The sequence below is a fragment of the Periplaneta americana genome, chromosome 1 (genome assembly GCF_040183065.1).
Source record: "Periplaneta americana isolate PAMFEO1 chromosome 1, P.americana_PAMFEO1_priV1, whole genome shotgun sequence".
Classification (NCBI taxonomy): Eukaryota; Metazoa; Arthropoda; class Insecta; order Blattodea; family Blattidae; genus Periplaneta; species Periplaneta americana.
Window position 1 is genome coordinate 202,942,599 of NC_091117.1, and position 18,166 is coordinate 202,960,764.

Consider the following 18,166-nt stretch of genomic DNA (forward strand, 5'->3'; position numbering starts at 1 on the left):
TCGATGCTGTTCCGATAAAATTTATGTACTTTGAAGATTTTTATATGATGCAAAGGCTTCCAGCTCAATTTGTATTTTTTCGTGTTTAATAGCACTGTGAAATATCCTTTTTAGATCTCGGATTTCAGTAAATTACGTCGAATATTATTTTGCGTTGTAGTAATAATAATAATCCGTGGTGCCGCAGCCCTTGAAGGGCCCAGACCGACCAACTGATTGCTGGCCCCACGTTCACATGCCGAAGAAGAGGTGGACGATCATCCAACCAGAATGGAGGTATCGTGTGGTTAACACGATCCCTCCAGCCATTATAGCTGGCTTTCGCAATCGGATTTCGGTATCTGTCGTAGCTCCCCAAGTGCATCACAATGCTGGGTATGCACCGGTCCCATACACTGGCCGAAATTTCATGAGAAAATTTCTTCTCTCATGTTTGCGTTGCAGTTGTATTATACAATTTCACCTGAAGTCATTTGAACGTGATTTTGTTTTCCTCGATTTGATCATTTGTCTACATGTTACTTTTGATGCATCGATTTAATGTTTCTGCTCTCATTTTAATGCTTTCAGTGTTATATATGGATGAGAATGCCATACATCTTTAAAAAATCGTCTACTTCATCAGTTCTTAAATCTCGCTCGTTATAGCTACCATACAAAAACTGCGTGTTTTTGTATTAAATTTGTGTGGCGTATAATATTGTCATTACTTGAGCAGAAGAGTTTCGTGAAACGCCGCTTTGAAATGCAATGGTGAAAATTGTGTTTATTTCACTTTGCGTTTACATGTTCGAATAATTGGTTCCGTGGACTTATTAATTTAGTGAACTCGTTTTAAAATGTACTGCGATATAATTATCGTTGTCATCATACTCTTTCCATATCATCAATTTTTATAATGTTCAAGGTTATATGTTGAAAAATTACAAAAACATCATTTATTATTGTGTTACAGAGAACTGCAATGTTATTTGATATGCTTATAAACTTCAGCTACTTCAGTTTGTAAGCAGGTATCTTTTAATGCAAATTTAATATTGCTGCGTTTTTCGTGTCGTAAATGTAGTAAGTTCACTGATTTAGATAAACATTATTGGCAAATGCTTACTATTACAATGGTTAAATTTGTGATTGTAATGGTAAAACATGGTTTACCAGAGTTAGAGAGGATACTGAAATACAGTAAAATTCCTCGTATCCAGCACCCAAATAACTGGCTGGCAATACCAAAACAATGGCACTTTTGGCTAGGCAAAAAAAAAAAAAAAATAGTAATTCATGCGAAAGGGAAGATTGGTTTTTTGGATCGCACATGCCGCATACTGTTTACTCTTTACATTGTTCACGCGTGAAAACATAGACTGAAAACCCTGTTATGTCCCTGGAGATCAGTAAGCTGTCACTTGGGCCTTGCAAACAATTCGCAGAGACGATGTCTTTAAATTTACCACTTGAAGTCGCCCATTCGAAAGGTGTTGGGACGAGTCTAAGTAGGAAAGTGTGAAATTCTCTGTTTCTACAGGATTGTAAAAGTTTCATTCGAGTGATAGTATATATAAACAAGAAGACGTTAGAGCTATGTTAAAGAGGTTCAAATCATCGAGTGCTACTTCGTCTTTACAGTTGCAACGTTGGCTACACTGCTCTTCACGTCACATGGCCGCTATTTAAAATTGTCATAACGTTACGAAAACGTTTAGTATTTTTTACGCTATTATGCATTGCAATAAACTATGAACTGATGAATGTACATTACCGTATTCAGTACTAAAAATAAACATTGTATGTATTTCAAAACTTTATTTTTAAATATCTACATATATAAAAATTACTAAATTTAAACATGAAAAACAATGTTTGTGCAGTACAGTATGTCTTTACATAACCTATAAAACTATTTTCCAATTATCCGGCACTGGCTTTGTTCCACAGTTGCCGGATATGAGGAATTCTACTGTACTATATTACAATACAAGGTTGGGAAGTGCTTTTTACAAAATCGATGTTTTTAATTACCGAGATTTGTAATGCACTTCACAAACGTGTATTTTACAACATTTTTTGCACGATCATATTTTGTAAATTGCAAATACAATATATTTTGGGAACAGATGCATTATAGGGGCCACCCATCACACATACGCAAAAAAAGGTCAGCAGAAGTAATGGTTCGATTAGCGTTTGTAGCATTCGATATTCGATAAGCATTAAATACTACCAAATTAAAAAAAGGAAATAAATTTAAACAGCTTCTTACTACTGATGTGATTAAATTACATAAGTTAGGTCAGATGCAATAGTGTTCATGAGTAGGATAGTTATATACAATAAAAGTGATTTAATACAGTTATATAACTGTATTAAATCACTTTTAATGGTTCGATTAGTGTTTGTAGCATTCAATATTCGATAAGCATTAAATACTACCAAATTAAAAAAAGGAAATAAATTTAAACAGCTTCTTACTACTGATGTGATTAAATTACATAAGTTAGGTCAGATGCAATAGTGTTCATGAGTAGGATAGTTATATACAATAAAAGTGATTTAATACAGTTATATAACTGTATTAAATCACTTTTATTGTATATAACTACTGATGTGATTTTAGTCACTTCGTATAATATTTTTGGTCCAGGGAAAATATATTTTACTATTACTGCCGTTATTTCCATTTTGAAGTGGGCTACAAGTCAACAATATGAAACTGACTGTTAATTTATAAGTTGGCAACATATTTTATGTCGATTATAACAATACATATCGATAGTAGCATTCTTACCATTCAACCAATAAGGAGATTGGCCCCTATAAGGCATCTGTGCCATATTTTGCATGGAAAATTTAGAGCAATATTATTCCAAAGTCTTCGCAAAACTGCACTGTAATGGTAACTAAGTAACAATAAGTGCACTGTAATGAGTCTTTTTCGGTATAGTTTTATGTTATGAAGAATGGTTTCTCTAGCAACAAGTTTCTGTGTGGGAATTCTGAGTTTCAAGGCCTAACAACAATAGCTGTAAATATAACAAAAAATACGATCGTGCAAAAAAAGTTTTTTATAGCAGTTTTGCATAAAATTATAAGCACCTTGTGTTGTTATTCATCTGACATTTCTTTAGGGCCATCAAGTGAGTTTACTGTTGTTAGTTGATATCTGCTTGCAGGCACAATAGGAGCAATGCAGAAAAAGAGGCAGGACATGTACATTTCATATCAAATCTATATTAGCACGAGTTAAAAATTAGTACACAGATCACATGCTGTTCCGCTGCTTGTACCAATATAATAATACATTACATTGCTATGCGCTTCCCCTTTAATTTCCTATTACCAATCATTGTTTAAATTGTACTACCTAAATTTATTTCATTTTATATATATGCTATTCTTATTGTTCCATGTAATATGTTCCAATAACCAATTGTGATTAGTTCTGATACTGAAAGTGTGTTTACGATATTCAAATGCGTACTACTGTTCAATGGTTAAAAGGTGGATGTCAACAAACACTGATAACGAGAAAGCACGTCATAGCTTCTGCTACTGCTTATTATATTGTTCCAGAGGAGGAATTGACAGTTTAGTACGAGTCACGAATTGCAGTATTTAGTGACTAGAGTCGACGGCAATTCGGAAGGTGGTTGTCTGCTAGCGTTTGCGTCGAGAGAGACAGATAGAGAGAGCAAGACAGCGTACAACATTGCCACATCGTACTTCACGAGCACGTGCAATACAAATAGCGCAGGAGAGAATTTAAATTATCAAAAGACAATAATGCCTTAGCCGTTGATTACTGTAAGCATGACACCAAACAAACCCTCTTTCCTTCACCAGCAATATTCTTTGCACGGTTCTCAATCCCACACCACATGCTTCTGCAGTCGTTTCTTGCACGTTGGCAACGTTGCTGCCAGCATCAAGATGGCTGGCAGCATTCTGCTCGTTAACGTTTTTAAAATAATTATACACGTTAAACACTATTTTCCGTGCCTGCTTGTGTAATACTTGCCTTTTTACAGTCTCTTCTTCCATTTATTTACCTTACATACACACAGTAAATGTTAGTTTTACTTATTCAATGTATTGGAACACTCGCACGTGTACAAACGAACTCGGGAAGTGCTTGTTATAGACTGATTCTGATTGGTTCTACTGTACAAGCTTGTGACGTCACACACCAGAAATGCTACAGCACATATAGAAGCTAACCGCCTTCCGAAATGCCATCTAGTCTAGCAACCAAGCAGTCAGTGTATGTACTGTAGATGTAGGGTAACTGGCTGAGTATCAATATCACGTACTCTCTAGAATGGCAATAAAGACTTCTCATAGTGTGAATATGCTGCCATAAAAGATAATATAAAATTTTAATTGAGAAGGGATCTCTTTCAGGTTCAGTCTCCGCTTTACAGTTATATAAAGAATCACTACACTCAATTAATACATATCCAACATTTTTACATTTTGTAAATTTGAAACTGCAAATTTTATGCGTGAATTCATATTTCGGGTTGAGATGTTGAAAGTAAGGAATAAGAATGAAGAAATGCACTTATGTTTAATAGTAGAATATAATTTTATTTATAACAGGTCGCCATCTTGTATAAACTGAGAGTAAACATGTCGATTGCTATGGTAACTGTCATGCTCTATTGTTTGCTATCCATTGCTTATAATCCCATTGCCATTGCATATGCCTCGACATTTTGATTATTCTCTCTTATAGTTAGCTCAATTTCACTTGCTAATTTTTGCAATTTAACTTGTTGGCACTGATTGTTTCTCAATTCAGATCGTAGTCTGGTTAGTAACGAATTGTTTGACATCACTCCAAACGTTCTATCACTTCGTATTGACTAATGCTGCCGAGCTGCTCATCAATTTGTGCCCCAATTTCCCCCTTCTGCATTTCACTAGATGATGTCATGACTCCAATTTAAGGTCACATTGGATAGACTTATCCTTCGTCTGTTGATCGCCATTTACTTAATTGTCCACACCTGTGGAGTAACGGTCAGCGCGTCTGGCTGCAAAACCAGGTGGCCCGGGTTCGAATCCCGGTCGGGGCAAGTTACTTGGTTGAGGTTTTTTCCCGGGTTTTCCCTCAACCCAATACGAGCAAATGCTGGGTAACTTTCGGTGCTGGACCCCAGACTCATTTCACCGACATCACCTTCATATCATTCAGACGCTAAATAACCGAGATGTTGATACAGCATCGTAAAATAACCCAATAAAAAATTACTCATTGGAATATGTAATGTAATTTTAAAATCATAGAACTACAAATTGTGTCAAAATGTCTTGGTCAACTTTCTGGGATGGCACCCTAGTACTGGACTGAATTTATAGACGCATTCACGTCAAAATGACCAACATAATATTGAGAACATTCGAAAGGAAGACTCTGTGGAAGATTTGTGGACTAGTCATACAGAATGGTATTTGGAGACATCACTATAATAGAGAGCTTGATAAATAAAAACGGGAGATGACATAGTAAGATTTGTAAAATCCTGAAGGTTACAATGACCAAGTTACATGGGGAGGAAGGATGATAATTTCATGTCTAAAAGGACTATGGAAGCCAAAATACTGTAATTCTGCCAGAAAGAAGGGAAATCCGAGGTTAAGATGGGATGGACTATGTATTAAGAGGATTTGAAAATAATTAAGATGAAAGGGAGAGAAGATGAAGGGTATGAAAATGCGGAGGAAGATTGTAGTAGAAGAGGCCAAGAGTCACCAAGGACTGTAGTGCCGAATGGAAGGAAGAATATTAATGTTCCTTCTAAATTTCCAGGGATCAAGGTGCCGGTGCAGGTGTTACGTGCTGTCTCTTCTCACTTTATAGATCTCTTGGATATGGAACAACAAGTTTTGATGGTGAAATCATTGCAATAAGTGAAAGTCTCAGGAATCTTCTATGCCACATCAATAAATTTAGGAATGCAGTTATATTGTCAGACTCCAAAGCAGCTATTCTATCAATAGTCTCTAAACACACACCTTCATCTCAAACAGCAGAAATAACTAAAATGCTCTCTCAATTAATATCACTCAATAAAAGAATTGTATTCCAATGGATACCATCCCATTGTGGAATCCTGGGAAATGAGAATGCGGATGCTTTAGCAAAGAAGGGCAGCACTGCTACTTACAGATCTGTTACTAAATCTACATATTACTCTGTGAAAAGATTTATTAAATCTACTTACTTAGACTTCAACAAACAAAATTTGATAACATAATCTCAAGGGAAAAAATGGAACTCTCTGCATCATAATCCACAGTTAATTCCGGATTTACCACGAAAATCGTCTGTAGCTGCATTTAGATTGGCAACAGGCCATGATTGTTTGGCCAAACACCTGCATAGAATTGGAATATATCAGTCCCCTCACTGCCCATTGTGCAACTCAAACCAAGAAATGGATTCGGAACACCTCAAAATCTGTGCTTCAGTGGCTGACCATGATAATATCTTTGAAAAATATTGGAGTGCAAGAGGTCAAATGACTTTATTGTCAAACGCCTGGCATTAGAAAACAACAACAAATTTTAGTAATGAAAGTAAACTTGTGGGTTAGTCATATAACAGTTTTAATGATGTAAAAGCAAGCCTTCCTCCCTCATACTGTCTTCAACATACAGGTACAGGTATATGCTATGAAATAGTGCTCATAGATTTCTCTCTTGAGTTGTGAGTGCTTTGAATAAATTTGCCTGTACTGTTTCATCATCTTAAGAATGCAGGAAATAATACTGATACCGCAAACTATTGACGTCAATATTTTGATGAAAGTACAGATTTCAGTGTTCATCAATGTCTCTGAATCAGTTCGACCATTGTACTACAAAAGTCGCAGACCAACTTCAGCTTTCTTATTGAGAAATTTATAGAAATTTGGAAATCTTCTCACTATCCGTGAGCTGCCACAAGGGACAAAGAGTACTTAACCATACAAATGTTTACAAGTTCAGTGAACCATTAATTTTGTTTTGACAATAAAACTAGTACAAGAACATAGCTGCAAATACATTTTGTGATCGGTGGAAATAAACCTAGTTTTAGAGAGGCAAGTGTTACAAAAAAGTAAAGAATGCTAATGAACTTGGTTTCATTTCGAATATAGGTGATGCTTCAGGAAAGCAATTGATCCTTTCAATGCAGCTAAAGTTACAATCGGAATAATAGATGTAGGTATTCCAAGCCTCTTAAACACATCTTTCATGAAGAGAGTAGCGGTACCTCTTGCTCCAACCAGAAATCCGATTACTTCAAGTTCTTCTAGCTGGTACTTTTGGAAGTAATATGGAATGGTAGGATTGTAGATATTCTTTTTTTCCTTATCCACTTCTGTTGGCTGTTCCTCATTCGTTTCGAAATGCACAGTGGGATCAATTTATGAATCCAGATCTTGTAGATTCCTTGAAAGCTATTATATCTATGCGCCTTGTACTGCCAGTGACAGATAGACCATGTACTTCTTCAAAGGTGTTGTAATCAGCATCTTTAAGGGCAGTGGCTATAATTGATCGTACTTGGTGGTGTCTAGCATTTCGCAGACCTTCGCCGTGCAGACAGGATCCCAGGACTCAACCTCGTTGTGGCAATGTCTACAACGGTTGTCTTGAGATCTTCCCAGCACAGCACGTACTGCAGCAACATTTCCAACCATTTTAATGCCATCGCGCCATTCGCTGTTGGAGAGTCCTTCGTGTTTACAAATCCATTTGTTGGCACTAGGATATTGTTTAAATAAAACTACGCCTTTCCCTTTCTGTGGATGACGACACCAAATATCAAATTCTCTGTTCCTCAGAAGGTTACGAATCTTTGTAGCATTTAAGAAATGTTCATTAGTATTTTCTTTACACTTCAGCTCCTCATATTCTATTACTATAATAGTAATAATGATAATATAATATGCTCGAAAAAAGAACGCTGTGACAAGCGCGCATCTGTATTAGAGGTTTATATTTTCATAGTTTATTTAGTTATTAAAATATTCCTGTTCCTTCATTTCTAGAGGTCAGAGTAAAGAAATTCGCAATGAAAAAACTTAAGTCTGTTGTTGCGTTTTATTTATAAATTATAATTGCACATGTTTTTAATTTTTATAGGTTTTGCTGAACCTGTTAAGTGACAACCGACAATTGACAGTACTGCAGTATGACCGTGTAATTCGCTACTTACAAGATAAGCGAGAGATGCAGATCCAGTTGGAACTCGGAGATGCCAAGGACTTAGCCCCTGTTAAGACTACTCAAGGTAAGGATAACATCAGCTTCATCAACTTCTGTGGGGTTTTGGGACACTTCTTTCATATAGCTTGGTCTTCTAATAGGATGGAAATTTAATAGATTAATAAACAGTATTTAGTAGCAGTTCCTGACTTATGTTCTGTAAGTTTCATTTACTATCTTCATATTGAAAGATAGTGATGTCATTGTGAGACGTGTGGTCTTAATTAGTATGAATATGAGCATTTTATTGCATCACTTTTCAAGTGTATTTAAAGTCAAACAGGAAGAAGAACAGCATGTGCTTAATGGAAAATTGATAAATTCTTTACTATCCAAATTTGGTACCTCCAGTTAAGTTCTGTTTTTTTGACTTGTGAAATGTTCCAAATAGCATAATTTAAAATTAATTTTCTGGCCAACCATTCAATTACAGATTTAATTTGTAGGTGAGTGGGTGAGATGAAGGAAGGATGTAACTTGTTGGTAGCCACCTTCCCGTAGTGAGTTCTGGGTTAGTGTACCCTGTAACATAGAGTTCATACCTTCGTTTTTAATCACTTCATACTATAGTCCTGTCGCTCTAATTTCCGGCAGCCAATCGCGTTGCAGATCGGCTACATTTAAACGTGTGCGTCTTGTGATTCGCTTATGAAGACGTTATTCATTTCTTAAGGCTCGATAAATACTTAATATAATCGCCCGCCATTTTGGCTCTTTCGTTGGCGTTCGCAGAAAGCACACGAAGACGTTATTTGCCGCTCAATTATTTGCTGAATTACAGTGCGTTTGATTTATTATCATAGGAGCTACGACATGATAATGTTTAACAGTGTGGCAAATAGATTCCTAGTATGGTAGCTCGGGAACGAAAGAACAAAAATGGCGAACGATACTACGTACCTAGACTTTATAGAGCCTTCACTTCCTAAGACATAAGCAAAGAGGCGAAGTCACGTCGGAAATAACAGTGTCGCGACTATAGAATTACCTTTAAAAATTTTCAGATGTGCTCACCCCCCCATAATCCTAATTTCTAAATTTTGATTAGAAAGAGTAACATATCATGCCAGTACAAGCTTAGTAACTTACTGAAGAAAAGGTTTATGTTTGATAATAATTGAATTTTATTTGTAATATAAAAATACTGGGTGGCTGGGTAGCTCATTTGGTAGAGCAGCTGACTACAGACTGGAAGGTCCGGGGTTCGATCCCGGGTGGTGATGGAATTTTTCTCATTCCCAAACTTCCAGAACAGTCCTGAGTTTCGCTCAGTCTCCTATAAAATTGAGTACTGGGTCTTGCCTGGGGTAAAAGGTGGTCAGAGCATGGTGCCGATCACACCCCCTCATTCTGGTACCAAGGTCACAGAAAGCATGGGGCTCTATCTCCCCCCCCCCCCCAAGTGCCTTCATAGCATGTGAAAAAAAAATACTACATTAATTTCAACTTCTATACAGTCAAATGTCATTTTAACTAATGGCAGTGTAACGAATTCGTCAGTACAACGAAAAAAATTGTTTTCCCCTTCCTTACCTGCATAAGGTTCCATGTTAAATTATTTCAATTGTACGAACGTCAATATAACGAACATTTCATTACAACGAAAATAAAAATTTTCCCTTGATGATGCATATGATCATTACAATAAAGATGTGTGAGAAGAATAACACACCTACAAACATGAAACCAGAAGATTTTATTGATGTTGACAGTGCAGTGACTGTTGAAAAGGAGATTACAGAAGAGGTCGCTAGTAATGTAATGCAAGAAGAAGGTGGTGTGAGTGAAAGTAATGAAAAATATGTATGTAGTGACAATGATAGTGAAAAAAAAAAGTCTCTTGCCAAAGCTGTAAATGTTGCTAATGATTTATGGCTATTTTTGCTGGACAAAAAAAATTACCAAAGGATGTGACAAAAAGTGCAAGTGTTACTGTAAATTATCTAGAAGAATCAATTGTAAAATGTTGAATTCAGAAAAAAATTATAGACTTTTTAAGTAAAACACACAGTTATGACATTTGTGTAAAAAGTAGCATTGATCATTATTACAGTATAACAGGGTCCCTAGAAATTCGTTAAAACGATATTTGGCTGTACATACATCAGTAGGTACTTATGGGATAATAATAATTACCTATTCTTACAGTATTAAATTAATATTTGAGGAGAAAAATTCGCTCCAGCACCGGGGATCGAACCCAGGTCCTTGGTTCTACGTACCAAGCACTCTGACCACTGAGCCACGCCGAATCCAATCCACAGCACCGGATCGAACTCTCCTCCTTCAGTGTTCCCCTTTTTGGCCTGACTCCAAGTAAGGCATATATGTTGACGTTTTATGTCCAAGTCAACTGCCATTATACAAGGGGCGCACTCAGTTGAGTGACTGTTTGGCCGGGATACCGCAGTTAAGTGCACAGTGATCTCTACAGAAATATGCACTGCTAGCTATGAGAATATTGAAGAGGAGAGTTCGATCCGGTGCTGTGGATTGGATTCGGCTCAGTGATCAGAGCGCTTGGACCTAGGTTCGATCCCTGGCGCCAGAGCGAATTTTTCTCCTCAAATATTAATTGTCAATATTACAGATATTATTCTGTAGGACAAATTAATACAATCTTCAATAGTATTAAATTAGCCATAACAATTTCAAGTTACAATCTGTGTTAAGCAAAGAGCTATCAAATAATTATTAAGTAATTGGGAGTAATTATACATAAGTCCTAAAAATTCAAGTCCATTGTGCTTCAGCTAAAAAAGTTTTAAAAAAATTGAAATTTTTTTGTGCATAATGCAACTTTTTTTTCCCTATCCAACTTTGAATTTCACAAAATAAATAGCTCATTTTCGATCCACCCGAGTCATGCTCAGTCAGTACATGATATTGTGACTTTTAATTCAACATAATAATGTAACCTTTTATTCACAACAATAATGACTTCCTATAACTGAATTTAAACACTCCCGTCAACAATGGGTATTTCACTCCACACAGCAACACAGTATTCGTTATTGCACTCTACAGACGACAGTGACAATTCACTTGGATTATTGAGAACAACAATGTACTGCTAATCTCAGCTTATGTTCACAAAGCACTATTTACAAACAAAACTGTCAGTTCTCAGTTCACAGTTCGTTGCCTTAGCTAGTTCTTCTAGCTCATTCACTCAAGTTCACAGTATATCGAACCCAAGACTTCCAGAGACACTCGAACTCAAGATTTCAGGATACGCCACACTTGCCGGGTAGCTGTCACAGCTGCGGTCCTCCTCAAGTCGAACCCAGGTCTCGAAGTCTGGCTTCCTTGATGTTCACTGCTGCTTCACAAGACTGACTCGCTGTTCTAAACTGAACTGGCTGTGCAGTTCACTCGCGTCTTCTGTTTATTAGTTAAACCACACTTCACAAACCTTTGACCCTGGAAATTTCCACAGATGCCGAGAGGATGGTGCTTCTTGAGACTTCTCCGGATTTCTCCCCTCAGTCGCAGTTGCTTTCTTCCCCTCCTTCCTTCACCACGCACCGCGCCACAGTGCTGGTCTTCCCCTCTCCGCGCCACACTGCGCCTTCCTTCTGCCAGACTTGCTTTTGATTCTCGACCCAGCTGTCACAATATTTTTAAGAGAATAGTGTAAGATATTAATGTAATACAATGAATCTTCAATCATTCATTTTAGCAGTAGCACATTTTTAGGAAACTATTTTATTCATTTTAAAATTCAACCTTGTATATACAGTATGTTTCATACATAATGTAAATTTCTAATATTTACTAAATAAAAGACATTAACTATTCCAGAGCCAGCCAATAAGCAGCAGGTGGACCTACAGCACCGTATCCTGAACATCTTGAACAACACGTCAAATACAGGAATGCCAAATGCTGCCCTTCCTACTGTTGTTCCTGCCCCGGTGGCACCAGTGCCTGCTCCAGTGGCACCTGCTGGCGGCAGCTGGCCTCTTGGTTCTCAGAGTGGTACAGGCCCTACACCACTGCTCAACGATCCTACAGTACAGAAAGCACTAGACAGCCTCATACAAGGAGATCTACTCCGCAAGATTTCGTCGTCAGCAACACCTGCCACCACTGCAGCCTCCTCCTTGGGAACGCCGCCCTCACAACCTCTGTTTGGTGCATTTGCTGGTGGGTCAGGCCGTAGGTTCTAGAATCGAGAGTCGTGAGTCTGAGGATAGAATTATGAACAGGTAATTTCAAATTGAAGTGCACGGAAGGGATAGTGATACCAGAAAGCATTTTTTTTTTTTTTTTTTTTTTTATAGGTGTGTTTATAGAAAACACTGTCAATGAAATTTTCAGTGTAATTTTGAGGTATGTGGTTGAAGTAAAGACTAAATTATACTTTGGACATATTTCAAATCACTTTCCTCTTCATGCAAAATCAGAATAAGAATTGACGACGTGGGAAAGTTTGGAATGTTTGAGTATTTGACTCATCCAGTATTGCAGTGTGAAATTGACACTAATGGAATGCTGCCACTCATTTAGATATCAAAAAAAGGCACTTTTCAAAAATCAGATAGGCACTGTAATTGTAAGTGGTATTATTATATGTGTAATTAGGATCCTGAAACATTTTCTTACAAACAATGACTATTGTTAAATCCAGAGCATTAGATAAGTACATTGTTCTTACATGTAGATGTTATTGATTTTATTTTTCCTCTAAAAGTTTTAGAATTGGGACACAACTTTTCATTTAATGGAGCACTATTATGTGAGGACATCGGTTCCTTCATATGCACTTCCATATTTCTTCAGTTTAAATTACAATCACAGAAATAATGTGAAAATTTATTAGTAGGGTGTGTTTCAGTCCACGGTACATATAGCACGGACTGTTGTCTGTTTTATACACTAAGAACACAACTTATGTTATAGAGCTCTTATTAGATAGCAACTGCATTCCATTATAGTTGATAGATAACATTGTGGAATGCATACCCGTATGTGACGTGAATACATTATTTCTTCTTCCGTAGATATATTGTATTAAAGAATTCTTTACAATTACTATTCTTATGCAAATACGTATTTTATGTACTCGGTTATTAGTTACGGTTTTCTGAAACTCTTATCAATTATCGATGCACAACAGATGACATCACTTTACACAGTCCGCATATCCATTGAAGCATGATAAACGTATTCCATCCTTTCGTAGTTGCTGATGGGTTCATCAGTCATCACTGTGGCAATGTATGTAAGTGATAAATTAAATTTTCGTATAAATATTGTTTCAATCAAAAATGTTCAGAATGGAATTGTATGTTTCAAGGAATTTATACGAAAATGTAAGGACTGTACTAATCAGTGAAAGATGAGTGTCACTATTTTATTTTGTATCGAACTATATCATCAAGCTGACATAGTGAATAATAGTGAGCAAGTTTGTGCTTTCTTGATCTGAGTGAGGGAGAAAGCAATGATGAATTGTTTAGAAGAGGAGTAAATTGGACTTTCTCCATGCTGATGATTTTCTTAATTATACCTTACGATAATTTAATGGTTGAAATTAACAATATATTTACTTTCTTTAAAGTCAATAAAGATTTATTGTACAACTTCAGCACATTCATCGATTAACTATTTCACGAAAGATTTTATTACATTCATGAAGTACCTCATTTCCACATTACGACCATGGTGTGCTCTGGGTTGTTTCGTTTTGGTCACATTCAAACCAGTATGTATGATATGACTTGCATCAGTTTGACGTAGTAAATTGAAATACCTTATGAAAAGAAATGCAAGAAATAATTCATATTTTATCAATCTTATGTTATATTGATGTTGCATTATATAATTTTGCCCAAATTTCCTGCCTTGTTGTACTTGAATTTATATAATGAAAAAGAACATGCAGTCTCTAATAATCATTTCGATAACACGTCTGTGTAGCTCATAAATTAGCAATTATTAATTTAGTGTTACATTTTATGTATTCTACCCTATATGATAAATTTTTGTACAGTAGACAAAGTTTTATAAGTTTTTATTTTCATAGGATTTCCGGTATTTACTAATTTTATATAAACATATGCTAAAAGGTAAATGGGTGAATATTCTGAAATGGGCAAATATGAATAACAAAAACTGGAAAAAATATATTATATTAAATTGTGTACTTTTTTCTCACATTGGTTACATTTGCTCCTATTATTGAAGATTCTGGTATTAGTTGAGCTTAAAAAAAAATTTTTATGTGAGATTTTCTAATTTAAAAAAAATCCAAGGGATTGTTATCTTTCCCTTACAGCACATTGTTTAAGGTATCTTCTAAACTTCTGTACTTCAGATTTCACTTGTCTTCGAACATTTTTATTTTCACGATCAGTCATATCTGCTATTTTCTTTCTTTTTTTTTTATATTCTTTGCCATAGTCCCTTTTTTTCTGCAACTCCTCTTCAGTCATATTTGCCCTCTGCCTACGTATCTTCTCCCTTTCATATTTCCTACTTTCATCATCAGACTTTTTTTTATTTCCTATAAACAATCACATGAAATAATATTCGAAGTTACTTTATACACCAGTATTTAATAATTTTATGTTAAATGAAACCTCGTCCCACAGTAGGGACCAACGTTACAGGGATAATTTCCGCAATAGTTCTAACAAAATAAATCGTTAAAAATATCATGGAGGTTAGATTTTTTAGTCGACAAACATTGTAATGTTTTGCATATAATACGAAAGTTTAGTATATACAAACTATATTTAACGCCGCCTGGGACTGGTGTTACCAATAGAAAACATAACATTCAGTCATCAGCGATGATTTTTGTATTTTTCAATAAAATAAATTACGATAATGGACGAAAAGTTTTTCTACTGGCGCCATGTTGCCTTCTCATCACTGCCCACCATTAAAATTTACCACATGAAGCAAAATTGTCTTTTGTGTAGCTCTTTTATTTAGAGGGACCGGCATTACGAAATTTTTGGGGACAAACTTTACGTTAAAGTTGTGTCCTTCCAGAATTAAACAATTCCTGTCTTTCATAAGTATTTTAACTATTTATTTTTATAATTTTGGCCGAGGAAATAAAATCAAATCGAAACAATCCGAGAAAAACTTAGTCAAACAGAGTAAAATGTAGTTGGGGACATAGGGACCATAGTTACATTTTGACGTTTGGACGTTATTTTTTAATTATAAATTTTAAAATTAATTCTTTTTTACTTTGTGTCCAACTAAAACATGTGAGAGTTAATTAATTAAACGCAAAAGTAAGCAGTTAACATTTTCAAGAAACTCCTTAAATCAGCCGGGACATACATTTACCCATTTCAGAATATTCACCCAAATATCAACATAAGCATGACTATCACCATAAATAGAAGCATAGAATTTAGACCATTCATGATCAGAAATGCAAATACAGAAAGGAAGTTAAAAAATCACAGTAACATTGAAACCAACCCACTAATTCGTAGATTTTTACATCACAAACTATTGAATTTTGTTGTAAAATGATTGTTTAGGAAATCTGGTCGACTTTTCATTACCAAGAGATCCACATTTACTTATTTTCTTTCTGTTGTTTTTAGTTTGGTTAGTTGCAGGTTGTACCACAAGGTGAAATGTATCTGCATTTCATGAAACTGGAGGAATGACAGTAGCAGGGCTCGCCAGAAGTGATGAATGGATAGAAGGCTACTTCTGCTACCTTTATATCTCCACACCAACACCACCTTCACACCTAAATGACTCCCTTTACTTCCCACATGCTTGTGGACAGTAGTTGTTTGGTATGCTCTGAAATCGACAGTTCTAAATTAAGTGACTGTCATATGAGCAATAACTTTATGACAACAGTGAAATTGAAGTAAAATATTGTGTGAGAAATCATTTATTGGCAAAGAAAAGGATAAGGAATGTATTTGCCTAGAGGAAAAATCTGTTTCTTTCCATGCATCCTCCACTTCTGGCTAGCCATTATGTAAGTCTGGCATAAATATAGATATAAAAATTTAGGACTTTAAAAACTCTTCGGTTTTTGTTCATATTTATGTCAACCCATTTTAAAAGATCCTGTTTTATTACATATCTGTTTTTGTTTGTGCTTGCATTGTGAATAGAACAATAAATGTGGTGTCTGAACCAGTAGTTGATGTTTAGCAGCTCGTCATTGATTGTTCTCTGAAAATGCATAGAAAGTATTTTGCACCAAATAATTATATACATTTCGGAATATTTCTTAAAATAGGTATTATTTGCCCAAAAGCTTCATTAACATAGCCACCTTTAATCTAGTTCACAGAGTCCTCACTGCATTGTAATAAAGATTTGTCTAACCCAGTCAAATTCTGTATTGTCTCTTGCTGATCTTTCGATTTGCAGTTAAACATCTGGATAAGGGCAGCACTGCTACTTACAGACCTTTACTAAATCTGCATATTACTCTGTGAAAAGATTTATTAAATCTACATACTTAGACTTCAACAAACAAAATTTGATAACACAATCTCAAGGGAAAAAATGGAACTCTCTGCATCATAATCCACAGTTAATTCTCGATTTACCACGAAAATCGTCTGTAGCTGCATTTAGATTGGCAACAGGCCATGATTGTTTGGCCAAACACCTGCATAGAATTGGAATATATCAGTCCCCTAACTGCCCATTGTGCAACTCAAACCAAGAAATGGATTCGGAACACCTCAAAATCTGTGTTTCAGTGGCTGACCATGATAATATCTTTGACAATAAAGTCATTTGACCTCTTGCACTCCAATATTTTTCAAACGCCTGACATTAGAAAACAACAACAACATCTGGATAAACATAATAAAATAAATTCTAATGCTTGTTTTGTCCATAAAGTCCATTTTTTATGGTTATGTACTTGTAGCATAGCAAGATAAAGATATGAAACGGCCACTACATGCAAGAATAAAGATATAGTCACACGTCACTACTTTTGCTGTGTAACTTTTCTGCTGCTGCTGCTGCAAATGCTGTGTGTCATGTTCACAAGTAAGCCAAAAGTAGCGTGCTGCGAAACCCAAAAGCTGCAAGAGTTGTGACTGGAGTTCGCAAATCTGTTCACACAAGGTGCTACTTTTGCAGCCACAGTTTAGCTGCAGCTTTGCATCTCTATGTTGATTCTTCAATGCATTCGGTGGTTATGTTTGTGTTAGGTTTTTTTTATATATTGGGTTATTTTACGACGCTGTATCAACATCTAGGTTATTTAGCGTCTGAATGATATGAAGGTGATAATGCCAGTGAAATGAGTCCGAGGTCCAGCACCGAAAGTTACCCAGCATTTGCTCGTATTGGGTTGAGGGAAAACCCCGGAAAAAACCTCAACCAGGTAACTTTCCCCGACTGGGATTCGAACCTGGGCCACCTGGTTTTGCAGCCAGCCAGACGCGCTGACTGTTACTCCACAGGTGTGGATTTGGGGTTTCAGATTATGAAACTCATGCGAACCTTACTTACCATCTGTTTCCATTATAAAATAGAGAACAAAACACTAAACTACAAAAAGCGGAAGGTGCTGGCTCAGAGAAAGAATAAAAGTACAGAACATTGTGGTTACAATCTCCTTTGAGAGTTACACTGAAGGCCATGAAAATATTTTTTGCGAATATAAAAGGAAGAGTATTATTTTTTAATTCTTCCTTATTGCATTGGTGCAATTTATTTTGAACATCTGAAATTTACATTGCACTTCTGCTAAAGCCGACTGACAATGATTTATATTTTATTCTGGGAATTGACATTTGCAAATTTCACAATCACTCTCTTGGTTCATGTAGACTTATTATTTATTTTTCTGTCCTACTCACTAGTACAGTAGAACTTGGTTATAACGACATCCAAGGGACCTTGAAAATTATGTTGTTATAAACGAGTGTCGTAGTAACCGAGATTCACA

At 35.9% G+C, this 18,166-nt stretch overlaps 1 protein-coding gene across 7 annotated transcripts in view; it reads left to right on the plus strand.

The window, feature by feature from the left end:
- Nucleotides 1-16,389, plus strand: part of LOC138706524 (nuclear receptor coactivator 5-like) — a 67,716-nt gene extending 51,327 nt beyond the window's left edge. For all 7 annotated transcript variants that reach the window (XM_069835955.1, XM_069835917.1, XM_069835907.1 and 4 more), the window contains 2 exons: nucleotides 8,131-8,278; nucleotides 12,058-16,389. In XM_069835955.1, coding sequence (XP_069692056.1) covers nucleotides 8,131-8,278; nucleotides 12,058-12,425 — 516 coding nt within the window. In that variant the 3' untranslated portion in view covers nucleotides 12,426-16,389. The remainder of the gene's footprint in view (nucleotides 1-8,130; nucleotides 8,279-12,057) is intronic.
- Nucleotides 16,390-18,166: the final 1,777 nt, after the last annotated feature.